The sequence below is a fragment of the Salpingoeca rosetta genome, assembly GCF_000188695.1.
Source record: "Salpingoeca rosetta unplaced genomic scaffold supercont1.17, whole genome shotgun sequence".
NCBI classification, from domain to species: Eukaryota; class Choanoflagellata; order Craspedida; family Salpingoecidae; genus Salpingoeca; species Salpingoeca rosetta.
Window position 1 is genome coordinate 1,285,580 of NW_004754917.1, and position 15,000 is coordinate 1,300,579.

At 55.1% G+C, this 15,000-nt stretch overlaps 4 protein-coding genes across 4 annotated transcripts in view; 1 reads left to right on the forward strand and 3 right to left on the reverse strand.

Moving 5' to 3' along the window:
• Positions 1-6,921, forward strand: part of PTSG_06979 (uncharacterized protein) — a gene marked incomplete at its 5' end in the record, with an annotated part of 8,436 nt that extends 1,515 nt beyond the window's left edge. Inside the window, 21 exons of the mRNA XM_004992325.1 lie at positions 68-133; positions 333-478; positions 722-796; positions 996-1,292; positions 1,588-1,672; positions 1,861-1,998; positions 2,223-2,386; positions 2,639-2,787; positions 3,006-3,107; positions 3,365-3,433; positions 3,606-3,685; positions 3,796-3,907; positions 4,096-4,150; positions 4,282-4,341; positions 4,591-4,665; positions 4,827-4,956; positions 5,197-5,281; positions 5,573-5,682; positions 5,864-5,932; positions 6,056-6,154; positions 6,332-6,921. Coding sequence (XP_004992382.1) covers positions 68-133; positions 333-478; positions 722-796; positions 996-1,292; positions 1,588-1,672; positions 1,861-1,998; positions 2,223-2,386; positions 2,639-2,787; positions 3,006-3,107; positions 3,365-3,433; positions 3,606-3,685; positions 3,796-3,907; positions 4,096-4,150; positions 4,282-4,341; positions 4,591-4,665; positions 4,827-4,956; positions 5,197-5,281; positions 5,573-5,682; positions 5,864-5,932; positions 6,056-6,154; positions 6,332-6,685 — 2,520 coding nt within the window. The 3' untranslated portion in view covers positions 6,686-6,921. The remainder of the gene's footprint in view (positions 1-67; positions 134-332; positions 479-721; positions 797-995; positions 1,293-1,587; positions 1,673-1,860; positions 1,999-2,222; positions 2,387-2,638; positions 2,788-3,005; positions 3,108-3,364; positions 3,434-3,605; positions 3,686-3,795; positions 3,908-4,095; positions 4,151-4,281; positions 4,342-4,590; positions 4,666-4,826; positions 4,957-5,196; positions 5,282-5,572; positions 5,683-5,863; positions 5,933-6,055; positions 6,155-6,331) is intronic.
• On the reverse strand, positions 6,917-10,462 carry PTSG_06980 (uncharacterized protein). Its single transcript, XM_004992326.1, has 4 exons — positions 10,036-10,462; positions 8,521-9,709; positions 8,083-8,218; positions 6,917-7,899 (listed from the first exon to the last, which is right to left on the reverse strand). The coding sequence occupies exons 1-4, from the start codon at positions 10,065-10,067 to the stop codon at positions 7,739-7,741; spliced, it is 1,518 nt and encodes a 505-aa protein (XP_004992383.1). The 5' UTR covers positions 10,068-10,462; the 3' UTR covers positions 6,917-7,738.
• Positions 10,463-10,528: 66 nt separating this feature from the next.
• On the reverse strand, positions 10,529-11,497 carry PTSG_13252 (uncharacterized protein). Its single transcript, XM_004992327.1, has one exon. The coding sequence runs from the start codon at positions 11,492-11,494 to the stop codon at positions 10,880-10,882; it is 615 nt and encodes a 204-aa protein (XP_004992384.1). The 5' UTR covers positions 11,495-11,497; the 3' UTR covers positions 10,529-10,879.
• A 919-nt stretch (positions 11,498-12,416) lies between these two features.
• The window catches only part of PTSG_06981 (uncharacterized protein), a gene marked incomplete at both ends in the record, with an annotated part of 8,547 nt that continues 5,963 nt past the window's right edge, over positions 12,417-15,000 (reverse strand). The window contains 8 exons of the mRNA XM_004992328.1: positions 12,417-12,680; positions 12,800-12,887; positions 13,083-13,181; positions 13,351-13,428; positions 13,591-13,689; positions 13,847-13,947; positions 14,236-14,332; positions 14,638-15,000. The exon at positions 14,638-15,000 is cut by the window's right edge and continues 11 nt beyond it. Of these exons, the coding sequence (XP_004992385.1) occupies positions 12,417-12,680; positions 12,800-12,887; positions 13,083-13,181; positions 13,351-13,428; positions 13,591-13,689; positions 13,847-13,947; positions 14,236-14,332; positions 14,638-15,000 (1,189 nt within the window). The remainder of the gene's footprint in view (positions 12,681-12,799; positions 12,888-13,082; positions 13,182-13,350; positions 13,429-13,590; positions 13,690-13,846; positions 13,948-14,235; positions 14,333-14,637) is intronic.

Sequence of the window (15,000 nt, forward strand, 5' to 3'; positions counted from 1 at the left end):
TCTCGTGTGTGTGTGTGTGTGTGTGTGTGTGTGTGTGTGTGTGTGTGTGTGTGTTTTCGGTGTTCAGGCGTCGATGGTGACGCGACTGCTGCACGCCAATGCTGCCGACCAGTTCTCAGCCATCCTCCTCTCGGTACAAACATGCACGCACACATACATGCTCATGTGCATACACACCCACACTCACACGCACACTCGCACACACACGCACACGCACACTTCACTGCCGCCTCAACTTTGCTTCCCGTGACTTGCTTCCGACGTCTCTCACCACCATCACCACCACCATTATCACCACCACCATCGCCACCACCATTGCCACCATGACGCAGGGCAACATCCGTGCGATCAAGGCGCTTGTGCGCATCTTTGCTAAAGGGATTGAGGCTGTGAGCGAGAGCGCAGACGTGACGGCCGCCATGTCCGAGACGACAACAGCGCTCCTCACACACGTCATCGCCATCATCAAGAACAGGAAGTCAGTGCCGTTTGAAATTCCTTTGCCGCGTGTTGTGGCTGTGCATTGAAGGTGGTTGTTTGTTGTTGTGGTTTGTACTGGTTACTTTGGATTGTGCGACGCAACACTTGTGTCTCCTTCTCACCCCTATCATGACTGCCACCACCATCATCACCATCATCATCACCACCACGACAACGACCCACCACCATCATCATGATCGTGATCATCATCGTCGTCGTCGTCATCGTGATTGTTCGTCAGGGTTGGACTGGATGGTCGCGCTGCTGCCGTCAACGCCATCATGACAAACGCAAAGCGAGCCGACATTGCAAAGAGGTGTGGATCGTCACTGTGTCATGACTGACTGCTTGACGTCGCATGTTCGTGCTTGCATGCTGGTGCTTACACACACTCTCACACTCACACACACATTCACTCACTCACTCACACGCTCACTCACTCACACTCACACTCACACGCTCGCACGCTCAAAACACACACCTCCATACACTCACACACCGTGGCATTACATCAGGTTCATGACGCTTGGCGGTGTGCGTGCGCTGTTGATCCTCGCTGCCCTGAGCCCCTCCCCACTGCAGCATGCGCAGGCAGCAGCAGCAGCAGCAGAGGGGAAGAAGCAGGTGACCAAGGGTGACAAGAAGGAAGGAGATAAAGGCAAGGACGATACCGCTGGTGCTGGCGATGCAAATGACGGCGCGCTTGGACTGCGTGGTGCCATCTCCGTGACCCTTCAGCGCATTCATGATGCAACCAAGGCCAAAGGACTGCCTGACGAGCAGTTTGTTGCCGACTGCCTCAACCAAGTCAAGTGCGTGTGTTGTTGCTTGAATCAAAGCTTCAGTGCTGGGTGGTGTGACGCTGCTTGTGTTGTGTGGTCTTGATGATGCACCCGCGGACACCACTTGACAACTGTCATAAACTGACAGCAACTCAACGCCCCATGCGGCGCGCACACGTGTGTGTGTCTGTTTGTGCGTCTGTGTGCGTCCCTGTGTGTGTGTGTGTGTGTGTGTGTGTGTGTGTGTGTGTGTGTGTGTGTGTGCGTGTGTGTCTGTGTGTGTGTGTGCGTGTGTGTGTGTGTGTGTGTGTGTGCATGTTTTCAGGTTTGTTGACGACCCCCAGGCCAACCTGCCTGCCACGAATGTTCTCATCACCATCATGGCCGCTGTTGTTGATGTCGGCAACCAGGTGTCGTTTCCACACACAAACACACACACACACACATGGATGCATGCACTGCTCATCACGCTTGCCCTTACATCATCTGTGCTGTTGTGCTGCACCTCCCATATGGCCATCCTCTCACGCACACGACTCCCATACACACCACCACCACCACCACCACCATCATGAACATGTGTCTGGCGCCGCAACAGATCCTGGAGCATGAGGATGTGTTTGCGCATCTGATGAAGATGGCGCAGTCTTCGGATATGGAGGTGCAGTGTGCCGCTGCTGAGGCCATTGCACACGCCGCATCAGACAAGAAGCGAGCACGTGGAATCATGATGGAGGTGCGCGCGTGTATTCGCGTGTGTTGTGTTTATCTCTGTTGTGTGTGTGTGTGTGTGTGTGTGTGTTGACAGTCGTTTGTTGGAGTTTGCAACAGCTTCGGTTACAGTTCCTCAACGCCTCCCGCCCAACACACACGCAAACGCGTGTGCATTAGCTGCCGTTGTTCCCTCATCGCACCACATGCACCCCCCCCCCCAACACCCAACGCGCCGCCTCTATCTAGGGTTTCCCGATCCTGAAGACGCTGTATGCAAAGGAGCTGCCTGATGTGATTCGTGTGCGGGCGCTGTGCGGCCTGTGCAAGATGGCGAGTGTTGGCTCTGGCGCCAAGAATCTTCGCTCCATGTCCGAACACTCCATGATCAACCTCGCAAAGAAACTCAGGCCGTGAGTTGCAATGCGTCTTGCTTGTAGTGCTGTATGTCTGTCGTGTGGTTTTGTTATGTTGGTGTTTTTGATGTTGGATTTTGTTTGGACGACGGGCAAGTCAATGACACTGTTGCGGTCGCGCAACAAGAGATCCATCCATGCAATTGCTGTTTCCAATGCTTGCAGGCATCACACGCTTGTCACATCCCCCGTCATGTGAGCATGTGTTCACCACCACCACCACCTCGTCCTCCTCCTCGACCATGACAGGTTTCTGCTTGAGTCGTCGCACGATGACGATGTGCGCAAGTGGGCGAGCGAGGGTCTGGCGTACCTCAGCCTCGATGCCGATGTCAAGGAGCTCATTTCCAATGACGATGCCGTCCTTAAGGCCGTGCACCGCGTCTGCGTCGGCCAAGGTGCGCGCACACACACACACATACGCAGCAGCAACACCAACAGCAATAACACCAAGCACAAGAGCAACGACAACATCTTAAATCATAGTGGTGGTGGTACTGCTGTTGATGTCAGGAGTGTGTGGGGGGGGTGGTTTGTTTGGTTCTTGACACACTCGCACTCACATTCACTTCACCAACATGTTGTGTGTGTGCATACGTGCTGTTGCTCGCGCCAGACACGACCATCCAGTTTTCGCTGGCGAACATGCTTGTGAATTTGACCAACAGCTTCGACAAACCGGAGGCATCCGAGGAGCAGGAACAGCTGAAGAAACTCGGTGCTGTTGTTGTTTAAGTTGTTGTTTAAGTTGTTGTTGTTGTTGTTGTTGTTCGTGTGCTCGTGTGTTCGTGTGCGAGAGATAGCGCATCCCCTGCCTGCATTGACATGAGCGCATATGTGTGCGTGTGTGCGTGTGTGTGTGTGTGTGCGTGTGTGTGTGTGTGTGTGTGTGTGTGTGTGTGTGTGTGTGTGTGTGTGTGTGTGTGTGTGTGTGTGTGTGTGTGTGTGTGTGTGGCGGACCCATGTTGCTTGCAGGCAAGTTTGCCGGAGAAAACATCCCCGAGCCGCATGAGAAGGACGCAGATGAGTTTGTCCAAAAGCGAGGTGCGTTCATCGTATGCATGTGTGTGCGTGCGTGTGTGTGTGTGTGTGTGTGAGAGAGTTTTCGCGTATGTCACGGATGTCATGGCACACAAGAACACTCTCACACTCTCCTCGTGTTTTGTACACCCTCTCAATGGTTGCATTTCTTTATTGTGTGTGCGTGTGTGTGCAGTTGACCGGCTGGTTGAGCACGGGTTCGTGACGGCGCTGGTGCAGCTCTCAAAGACCCAGAGCGAGGGAACCCGCGAACAGGTATGCACACGCACACATTCGCGCCGTCCACTACTTGTTTTGCACCCCCCCCCCTTCATCACCCACCACGTTCACCGCCGTCACCACGACTGTGCGGATGTGTGCCACAGGTTGCGCGTGTGCTGCTTGCGCTGACGGAGAAGCAGCAGCATCGTGGCACCGTTGTTGCCCAGGGCGGCGCGCGCGTACTGCTCGAACTCGCCCGCGAAAACACGGACAAGGGTACGCAGCACACACGCAGCTTTGTTTGCTTGTTTGCTTGCTTGGTTTGTTTGCTTGCTTGGTTTGTTTGTTTGTTTGTTTGTTTGTTTGTGTGCCTGTCTGTCTAAAGCCCATGTCCACATTCCTCCCATGTCAGTTTGCATTCGCCCCGCTCACGTGTTCCGATTTACTCATGTTGGATGTGGCAGGCATGATCAAGGCTGCCCACGCGCTTGCAAAGATTGCAATCACCACAGACCCAACGTAAGCCCCGCTCTTGTTCTTGCTCACCATGTTACGATAGCCTGCTTTACATGTTGCGTGCTCACATGTGCACCTGCACACCTCCACCACTACTCCTCCCATGCACGTGCGCATGTTGTTGTTGTCTTCAGGATTGCGTTTCCTGGTCAGCGCGTCGCCGAACTCGTCAAGCCACTCGTCAAACTCTCAAGGTGACACACACACACACACACGTCACACATGCACACATACACACGCACACACCGAGCCGGATTGCTTGCACATTTTCATGCGCACAACATCAACCATGCCATGATCTGCCTTTTTTTCGTGGCGCTGTGGATGCTAACGCATCATCATCATCATCATCATCATCATCATCATCATCATCATCATCATCATCATCATCATCATCATCATCATCATCATCATCATCACCACCACCACTGCCGATGGTTCAGGGAGCGCAACGGGCTGATGATGTTTGAGGCGGCAATGGCCATGACAAACCTTGCTTCCATCAATGATGACCTCAGGTGCTGCTTTCGTGTCGTCGCAATCCCCTCATGTGCGCATGTGTGTGCATGCGTGTGTGTGTGTTGCGTATTCGAACGTGTGTTTGTACGTTTGTCCACGTGGCTGTTCGTGTGTGCAACTCCCTGTACCTCATCAACGTGACATCAACTACCACTGCCAGGAACAAGCTGCTGCGAGACAAAGCGGTTGCGCGGTTGGAGGACATGATGTTTGATGAGGATCCACTCATTCGCCGCGCAGCAACAGAGGGGCTCTGTAACTGCTTCTACTCGGAGAAAATCTTCGACCAGGTGACACAATGTGCATTATGGGGAGTGGTGCGTGTGTGGCGTGTGGCGTGTGGCGTGGAGAGAGGGTCGTGCGTTGTTTTTGGGCTTCACCGCATGTTGTGCAGTTGCCAGTGCGCATGTTAGCTATGGTGTGGCGCATTGTGCCGTGTCGTATGCACCACTTGCCTTCGTCTCATCTCTGGTGTCACCACGTGTACTCCTTTCCCCGCTGCTCTTGTTGTTGTTGCTGCTGTTCAACAGTTTGCGAAGAAGGATGGCGCGAGCTTTGAGCGACTGAAGCTCTGGATTCTCTTCGCCGGCGTTGAGCAGGACGACTTTGACCTCCGTAAGCACACAATCATACACACACACGCACGTGCCGTTATATTCGCACGCATGCACTCGTGTAAACCTATGCACGCAAGCGCGCGCGCACACACATACACACTCACACTCATGCACACACACACATACACACAACGCACTCACACTCATGCACACACATACACGTACACACACACACACAACGCACTCACACACATGCACACACATACACGTACACACACACAACGCACTCACAAACACACACACACGCACACACACTCATGCACACACACACAATGCCATGTGTCTGCAGCGACGTGCCGTGCTGCGAGCGGCGGACTGGCGATTTTGTCCAGCAGCCCCGACGTGTGTCAGCGCATTGTGGACGAGAAGCAAGGCATGCAGGTCCTCAAGGAGCTCATGGTACGCCAAGGCAATGTTGGGGGGGGGGGAGGGTGGTTGTTTTGCTTGGGGGGGGGGGTGGCTGGTGCTTGCTCTGCACTGTGCTGTGGAATGCCTGTGGGCAGTCTTTAGTTCTGTTTCCCGATATGGGAGTGTCATGCGCAATTCACACACACACACACGCACACACACACTTGTGCAGGTGTGCGGAGAGGCTGAGCTGCAGCATCGTGGCCTCCACATTGCTCGCAACATGGTGGCAACCAGCAAGGTCAGTGGCATTGTGAATTGTGACCGTTCATCCCGTGTTGCCTGCATGCACTGTCAAAAGTGGAGAAATCAAAAACAACGCCCTCCATCTCATTCGTTGTTGTTCTGCCTTTGGCTTACACAGGAGATTGCACAGCATTTTACGGAGCAAGAAATGCTCGTGATCATCACAGCACTGGAAGTCACGTCCACCAACGTCACCATCAAGCAATACACCCTCAACGTACGTCAACATCGCTTTGTCAAACACAAACACACAAACACGAACAAACAAACAACGCAAACACACCCACACCCACATACATATACACAAACAACGAAAACACACACACAAAAAAAAAAAACGCAAACGTGTGCTTCCCTCCCCTCCCCTCTTCCCTCCTTGTGTACATGCTCACAGATTCTGGAGCAGCTTGCCAAGTACGGGCTGGTTGAGTCTGTTGAAGCCGTGCGCAAGTCTGCCGTTGGCGCTGCTGCGGAGATACAGGCAATGCGCCAACGCTGGCAGGAGGAGGCAAAGGCGCGGCAGGAGGAAGAGGAAGAGGAAGAGGAACTGAGTGATGCCGATGATGATGGTGATGACAAGGAAGAGGAGGAGGTGGAGGAGATTGAAGCAGACACGACGAAGAAGATGGAGAAGACGAAGAAGAAAGGCGACAAGAAAGCGGATGATGTGGAGGAAGCGCCACAATACGTTGCGCCCGCACGCCCTGATGATGACACGGGACCCAAGGTGGAGATCCTCGAGGAATAGCCAACGCACACAGCCACGCACGCGCTTGTCTGTGTGTGTGTGTGTGTGTGTGTGTCTGTGTCTGTGTGTGTGTGTGTGTGTGTGTGTGTCTGTCTGACCTTGCCACCTCTATATGTGCCACCCTCCCCCCCCCCCTCAATCGTGCACACCAATCCCTTACCTGCGTCTCACGTGCTGCCTCCACATCCTCCCTCAACATGCTCAATTGGAGCTCTCGCATAAACCCCGGTCTCTTGTTTGCGTGTGTGTTATTGGAAGGTCACGCGGTGACAACAGAGATACGGAGAGGGCGCTCCAAACAACACACGCCCAGAAGCAAAAAGAGGAGGAAGAAGAAGAGAAGAGGGCATCTTACATGTTGTGCACAGCACAGGCAGAGATATAAGGGAAGGGTAAGGAAGGGAGACAATTATCGCTTGTCAAACATCGAACGCTAGTTGGGAAAGGGGGTAACGGATGCCTGCGCACACGCGTCAATGGCAATGTGTGCAGCAACAATGAGACACCGAGTGTGCATCAATTTGCGGTCAGCAACAACAATGGACTAACCAAATCAAACAGAGCGCACACGCACAGGCGCTTGAGAGGGGAGGGATGGGTGGCACGTGAGGCGAGGTTATGTGATGTGAAAGCAATGCAACAACACAATAACAGGACAGAGACCAGCCGATACCAAAACAAGACCTCACGTGCATGTATGGGGAAGTGGACGGGTTGTGCACGTTGCGCGCCGTGCACGACATATGTACAGTGCCAATCCATCCACACCAACACGCACCAGGACACCAGCGAGTGCACACGGGGCTGTCACAGACAGCGCGATGATGCGCACGCGTGCCATGGGAACTGATGGGTGCGCCACTACAACCGTGGGATGGTTGACAAGAGGATGGAACGAGGGGGTGATAATGCACGCAGTGGGCGTGAAACACATTCCATGGAGAAGTGGTGGTAACGAGGGTTGGAAAGGAGGGCTTGCCTTGACCAAAGCACAACGCAGAGGGTACGAGAGACGTGGGCAGGGTGAACGGTGTCCATGTTCGCGCCTTCACTTCAGTTGTCCCACATGGTGATGAGCTTCCACTCGCCCGGAATTTCGGACTTGATGTACACGAGACCGTTTGCCTGCGTGGACTCAATCTCCGCGTTGATGGCGGCGACAGACACGCCGTGTTGAAGCATGCCCTTCACAATCTGCCGCATAATCTTCTTCCCTGTGGATGTGATCATAACAACGGGGCAGCATGGGGGGGGGTGTGGAGGCGAGAGGGTGAGAAAACACTGAGTGATGGAGGACACAAGGTTACCGTCGGGTGGTGATGATATGAAGGCTGATTACAGAGGAGATGCAAGCACGTGCACAGCGTTTCGGATTCCAAAATACATGTGTGACCTACAGTAGGTGACGGAGAACTTGGCGTTTGAGCCCTCTGTGACCTTCACCTGTTGGTACACCTCGTGTTTGGACACCAGCTTGCCCAGGTGCTTGTGTAGATCGCGGGTGAAGTTGTTGATTGTGCTGGCAAACTTTGCCTGCAGGCAAAACCAAATCCAAAGAGAAGCGCACGTGAAGCAGTGTGTGAGATTGTGTGCGACGAGTGGCAAGAGCCTTGCAGATGCACAACAAGCAGGTTGGGCCTCAACGTTCGTTCACGTGGCACACACACACATGCCACACATACATGCATACGTGCGGTTATATTCGCACACACACCCGTTCACACACACCCGTTCACACACACACACACATACACACACACACACACACACACACACACACACACACACACACATACACACACACACACACACACACACACACAATGTACACGTACGAGGACGGGAAAGGACGGAGCCTGCGCAGGGGACCTGCCACCAGCGCTGCTGGCGCCACCAGTGGCAGCCACTACGGACGGCGATGCTGATGGTGACACTTCGTGGGACCGAGTGGTGTGGTGCTCGCGCCTCCGCTGTTGTCGCGCTTGCCGGCGCCTGCGGCCCGCACGCTGTGCTTTCCCACCACCAGCATGACGAGCACTGCTGCTGCTGCCGCTGTTGCCACCCATGGCGGTGGTGGCAACATCTGCAGTGGCTGCTGGAGCAAGGCCGGTTGGGCCGATGCTCGGGGAGTGGGGGCCGGGCATGGCGGAGGGCGCTTGTGTCTGCGCAGGAGGCATCCCGCCCTGGTTCGCAGCCACACCGCCAAACAAGAGGCGCGGATCTGGCATGCCAGGCGCCATGTCTGGCATGCGCTGCTGCTGTTGCTGCTGTTGTTGCTGTTGCTGTTGAAGCATCTGGAACTGAGCAAACACCTGCTGCTGCTGCTGGGCGAGGAGGGCGCTGACATGGGTGAACTGGTGCCGCTGCAGATGATGCACCAGTTGCTGCAGCAGCCGCGGCGATGACTGGGCCTGATCCAAGGCAAGGGCATGCAGTGGAACGCCCTGGGGCTGCATTTGGGGCTGCTGGTGCTGGTGCTGGTGCTGGTGCTGGTGCTGGTGTGGCTGCATGCTCTGTTGGGGCTGCGACATGTCACATGCTGGCGGGAGCACGGGCGATGGTTTTGCCGTGTCCTGGGTCATGGCATCTGCGAGGTGATGTTGGACCTGCTCTTGCTGTTGCGGCTGGGCCGTGAACTGCTGATGAAGCGGGTGTGGCCGGTGGATGGGCTGCGGCGCTGCAAACGCTGTCAGCGGGGGCGACTGTCGTGCCAACTGCTGCAGCATGGGGTCTGGCACGGGCGAAGGCGTAAGCATGAGGCCTGACATGGTGGCGTCGTCGGTGTGGGCTGCGTAGGCCTGGGCGTGCTCAAACGTGGTGGGGACGTGAACGGTGGACGATGCCGGTGCAGCGGGTTGGGACTGCGCTTGGTACTGGGGCTGCTGGTATTGGGATGTGTATGAACTGCTGTCTTCGGTGTGCGGTGACTGGTCAATGTCTGTGACCACCTGGGCCGGCGTGGGTTGGTGGAAGGATGGCAACTCTGCAAAATCGCTGGGTTCGTTCGTGCCAAAAGGGTGGGTCCTGTTCGCGTGCACAAGAGGAGCGATGCAAGGGCGAGTGCGGCGGAAGAAGAAAGAGGGGTGAGTACGAGCGTGAGCGTGGGCTTGCGCGTAAGCATGGGTACGAGCGTGAGCGTGGGCTTGCGCGTGAGCGACAACAGGGCATGTTCACAGGCAAGAACAAACCAACACGGCACACATACGCACATGTAGACACGCGGGCGACAAGACACATACACGCACATTCTTCATACACATGTACATACATACGTACACACTCTCCTTCTCACTCACAGACCCGCACATACACACATGCATTCATTCACGCATATTCGACATCTTACTCACATGACAGGCCGTTCGGCTATGGACGTTGACATTGCCTCTCACGCGAAATGCCAAACACAAAGCCAAGCGGAAGAATGCAAATGAGAGGGATCGAGGGAAGGTTGTTCGAGTGTTTGCACTGACACCTGACGGCGGTTGGTTGCTGGGAGCGGTGGGGTGTGCTGTTGCTGTGAAAACGGCGGGCGTTGCTGTTGTTACACCAGATGAAGATGAGCAAGACGGGTTGCTGGTCCTGGCAGTGGGGCTGCGCAGCCTTGTTGTTTCGGTGCGTAGCACGTGCGTGTGGGGGTGGTGTTTGTTTGTTGTTGTCCTGGTCACAGACACAGAAGTAATCCCTCAACTGAGTGGGGAAGTGGGTCGTTGCAAACGAGGTTGAAGCTGCAAGCTTCTCAACCAAAAGTGCACAGCACTGCGCGTGGCGCCGGGGGGGGGGGGTTGTTTTGTGTTTTCCCCTCCTGTGTGACGTCGTCGTGATGAACGCTGGCTCACGCGGGTGGAAGAGAGAGGTGTTGGAGGGGGGGGGGAGGAAGGGCTGATGGGACGAGACGGCGCCGGGCCGCAGCAAAGCAGGGGACTGCTGTTGAGCAGCGGTGTGAAGTTGCACGCAACGAGAGAGAGAGAGGAGGGAGAGAGAGGAGAGAGAGAGAGGAGAGAGCAAAGCAAGAAGGGAAGAGGTTCAGGAAAGTGGTGGTGATGCTGCTGCTGGTATTGAGCAGGCAGGCTGTGGGAAGGGTCGTGTCAAACAGCAGAAAGCACAGGGAGCGAATGGAAGTGGGGGGGGGAGCGGCGTCAGTGTTACAAAGAGACGGAGCACGGAAACCCACGCGTGTGTTTCAAACACCACTCACGAGGACGTGGTTGTGTGTTTGTGTGAGTGAAAGGGATGGGAGGGGGGAAAAGGCAGGAATGCCTGGTATTGGGAATCAGGGTTCAAACGCACGCGCGCCACTGGCGCCAGCTTTGTGTGGCGGGCGTGCTTGAGAGTGGAACAAGAGAGGGATGTGGTGGCTTCAAACACGAAGACGACCACAACACAACACAAGGGCGAGCGAGCGGCAGAGGATGGCTCGACAAGCACCAGGCCACGTTCCCCAAAACACGTCGAGATGACGAGAGAGCCGGCGCGCGCCAACGGAATTCGACAAGGTTTGACACGTCTCACCACCCAGACACACGTTGGGGGAAAGACCAGCAAAAGCAGAGAGGCACAGCAAAACAAGAAGTAAGCAAGCAAGCAGGCAAGCGCCACTTCTATCGTGTGTATCGCTTGTCGCTCTCGCGCGCGCAAGGACGAGGGGGGAAAAGTCGGTTGGGGGAGTGTGCTTTGTGGTGTGTGGTTGAGTGCAGAAGAAAGAGAGAGGCCAGCGAGCGAGCAAAAGAAGGAGAAGTGGGGAGAGACGCACAAGCATCCAAGCAAGAAGGGGAAGAAGAAAGAGGGAAAAGCAACAACCTCGCACATGCAACGACAAGGAAAATGCAGGATGCTGGTGTGGCGATGAAAGGAGAGCTCGCGTGGACAGGGGACCTTGCTTGACTTGGTTGTGATGTTTGGTTTGGACACGCGCAATTCCCGCTGCAGCGCTCCCACGCCTTGACGTTGCTCGTGCTGTTGCTGCGCGTGGGTGACATGCAGCGCGCAGCATTGGTGGCCGTTGCCGTGCAGCGTGGGACAACCGCCAACGGTCACCTTGCTCACGCAACCCAAATGCATGCAGGCAACGGGTCAAAGCGGCCACCGAAGGCGAAAGGACGTGCTTTTTTCGTGGATGTACCACAATTTTTATCCCGGGTAGCGTATTGTCGCGAAGCGCGGCGCCCTTTGTTCGTTGTGGCCGTTAATGTCGCACGCACTCGAAACCAAGGTGTGCGTATTTTTTATTATTCTGGTGGTGCAAGCAGCAACTGCGCTTGTTGCCAGACAAGTGGCGAGCGAGGTGATCGGGAGCCAGGGAGGCAAGCAAGCAAGGCGGGAGACAAAGCAAGCAAGCAAGGCTGCAGCAGCAAGGCAGCACAGAAGTGTGACGTCAGAAACAAACGCCCCTTTTGTGGCAATGGTCGCTTGCTTGGGGATGTGGCATGTTGCCGTGGTATGATGAGGGGACGACAACAACAACAACAATGACACCCGTCGCGCCAGTGACGCCAGTGACGTGAGATTCGATCATGGGAACGCTCGTGCAGCGTGTGTGTGGTGTGCGTGTGGTGTGTGTGTGGTGTGTGGGCGGTGAAGGTTGGGTTGCGTGAACGAGAGCCTAGGTTGCGAGAGTTGTAGGCTAACAATGAGGTGACGACAAGTCGACAGTGCACGAGCCGTGGCGTGAGCAGTTGTGCGCTGCAGCAAGTGCAGTGCCTTCGTGCTCTGCTCTGCTCTAGGCTGCCTGTTATGCTGATGACGAAGTTGTTGACACAGCATCCTCTCCTTGTTGTTGTTGTTGTTGTTGTTGTTGTTGTTGTTGTTGTTGTTGTTGTTGTTGTTGTTGTTGTTGTTGTTGTTGTTGTTGTTGTTGTTGTTGTTGTGCTGCCGCTGGTGGTGGGGGTGGCGACGCTGCAAGCTCCTCCAACACCTTGTGCATGCGCTGGCGCGCCTTCTTCTTGTTCGACAGCGTCGCGTTCACAAGCTGCGTCAGCTGACGTTGCGTGTACATCTGCAAGTGTGTGTGTGTGTGTGCATGTACGTGTGTGTGCTTGGCGAAACGGAGCGTTCCAAATACACGTGCGAAGAAACAGGGGGCAGCATGGGAGCACACGCGTTGAGTGCACGCACCATAAAGTGTTGCCGCAGCCACGCCTCGAGGTCGTCCTCCGCCAGGTAATACGCGGTGATGTAGTTTTGCACCAGCTCCACATTCGGCCTTGACATGTGTACAGAGATCGTCAGATAGGCAGACGTGGAGCCGGTGGAGACGTGGAGAGAGGTAGAGAGGTGAACACAAACATTCATGTACACACGCACACAGACACACAGATACACACACACACACACAGACACACATATACATACTCACACACATACACCCACTGCACGGCAAGTCAAGGCCAAAACTCACTTGACGGACGTGAATTTCTCGATTCTGTTGAGAAACTGCTTGTAGTCGAGCTGCATCAGCGCCCGCCCCTCGTTCGTGCATTTCTTCGCAAGCGCAAACCTACAAACACACACACACACGTGCACACATACGCGTGACACGACATGAGCGTGCACAAATACGCACGACGCATCAGATGTTGAACGGAGACAGAAACACACTTCACAAACACACACACACACACACACACACACACACACACACACACACAACACGTACACACACACACCCGTCAACAAATGCGAGGTTTGTCTGCAAGAGCAGTTCCTGCCAAATCAGCTTCCTGGCGCCCTCGGGAAGTCGTTTTCTGTCGCGGGGTAATGCCACACGTGAGATAAATAACAACAAATGCAAAGCAAACACACACACATACATACACACACAATCCCACATACACACACACACAAACACACACAAACACACACACACACACACACATACATACACAACCCCGTGCATGGTGACTCACTCTCCGAGCGTGGCGAAGCGACCGTGGATGACTGTAAAATGCTGCACGAGCTCATCCACGTATGCGCTGTGCTCCGTCGTCACTTCTTTCTTGTCAAACCTGCCAGAACAACGTTGCGTCAGATGTGACAGTGTGTGCGTGTGTGTGAGTTGCAAGAAATGATGCAGTCGTTGCCTCAACGGCTGGCGTTGCGTCATGCACACGAGCGAGGCACAGGTGTGTGTGTGTGTGTGTGTGTGTGTGTGCGTGTGTGTACCTGGCGCGGGAGAAGAGGCCAACGACGTGCTGGTAATCCAGGATCCGTTGACACACGTGCTTGTACACAAACCAGCGAACCTCAACAACATGGTCCACAGTCTGTGCAGATTCCCGTGGGCACAGGATGGTGGATGAGGAGGTGGCGGGGGCGAGCAGTTGTGGTGGTGCGGCTCATGTCGCTGAAAACAGCATGCACAGCGAGGTGACAAGGGTGCACACACACACGCACACACACACACACACGCACACACACACACACACACACGCACACACACACACACACACACACACACACACACACACACACACACACACACACACACACACACACACACACACGCGCGCGCGCAAAAAAAAAAAAAAAAAAAAAGGCGCTCGTGCGCGTACGTTCGCGTAAAAGGCGGCGAGGTGCGGGTGTGCAGTGTCGGGGAGGCGGCGGAGCAGCGTGCGACGCAGCGAGCGGAAGACCGTCCCCAGGAACATGCTGATGGTGTTGTGTGGGGGCAGACGTCAGATGGTGGCGATGAGAGGCAGGGCGAGACAGAGACGTATCGAGACAGAGGTGCATACAGTATTGACTCATCTCGCTCACTCGCATGCGCCCATGCACACGCGCTAAACATGATGATCATGCACACAAACAAGCACACAAGCACACAAACAAGCAACCAACCAAACAAGCAACCAACCAAACAAACAAACAAACAAACAAGCAAACACAAACACACAAATACAAACAAACAAACAAACAAACAAACAAACAAACAAACGCGAAGCGCGTGTACGTACAGCCCTTCCGCTGCGGTGACGCGGGCGTCGAGGGCAAAGACGTTTTGGGAGAGGTTGAGCGGCACGGAATCAAGGAGCTGCGGATGTGTAATTGGTGGCCCGGATTTCCGACGCATCTTGGCCACGAGCGACGCAACAGAGGTCGATGGTGATGGCGGTGCTGTCGTTGCGCTGGTGGCGGTGTTGCTGCTGTTGCTGTCTGCCTCAGGCTTATTAGCTTCATCACCACCATCACCATCACCATCCTGCCCATCCTCCTCCCCCTCCTCCTCATCATCACCACCACCACCACCACCACCACCATCAGTTGTTGCGCGGCCGTCCTGCGGGTCCAGCTCCTCGCCGCCACCACCACCATCGCCA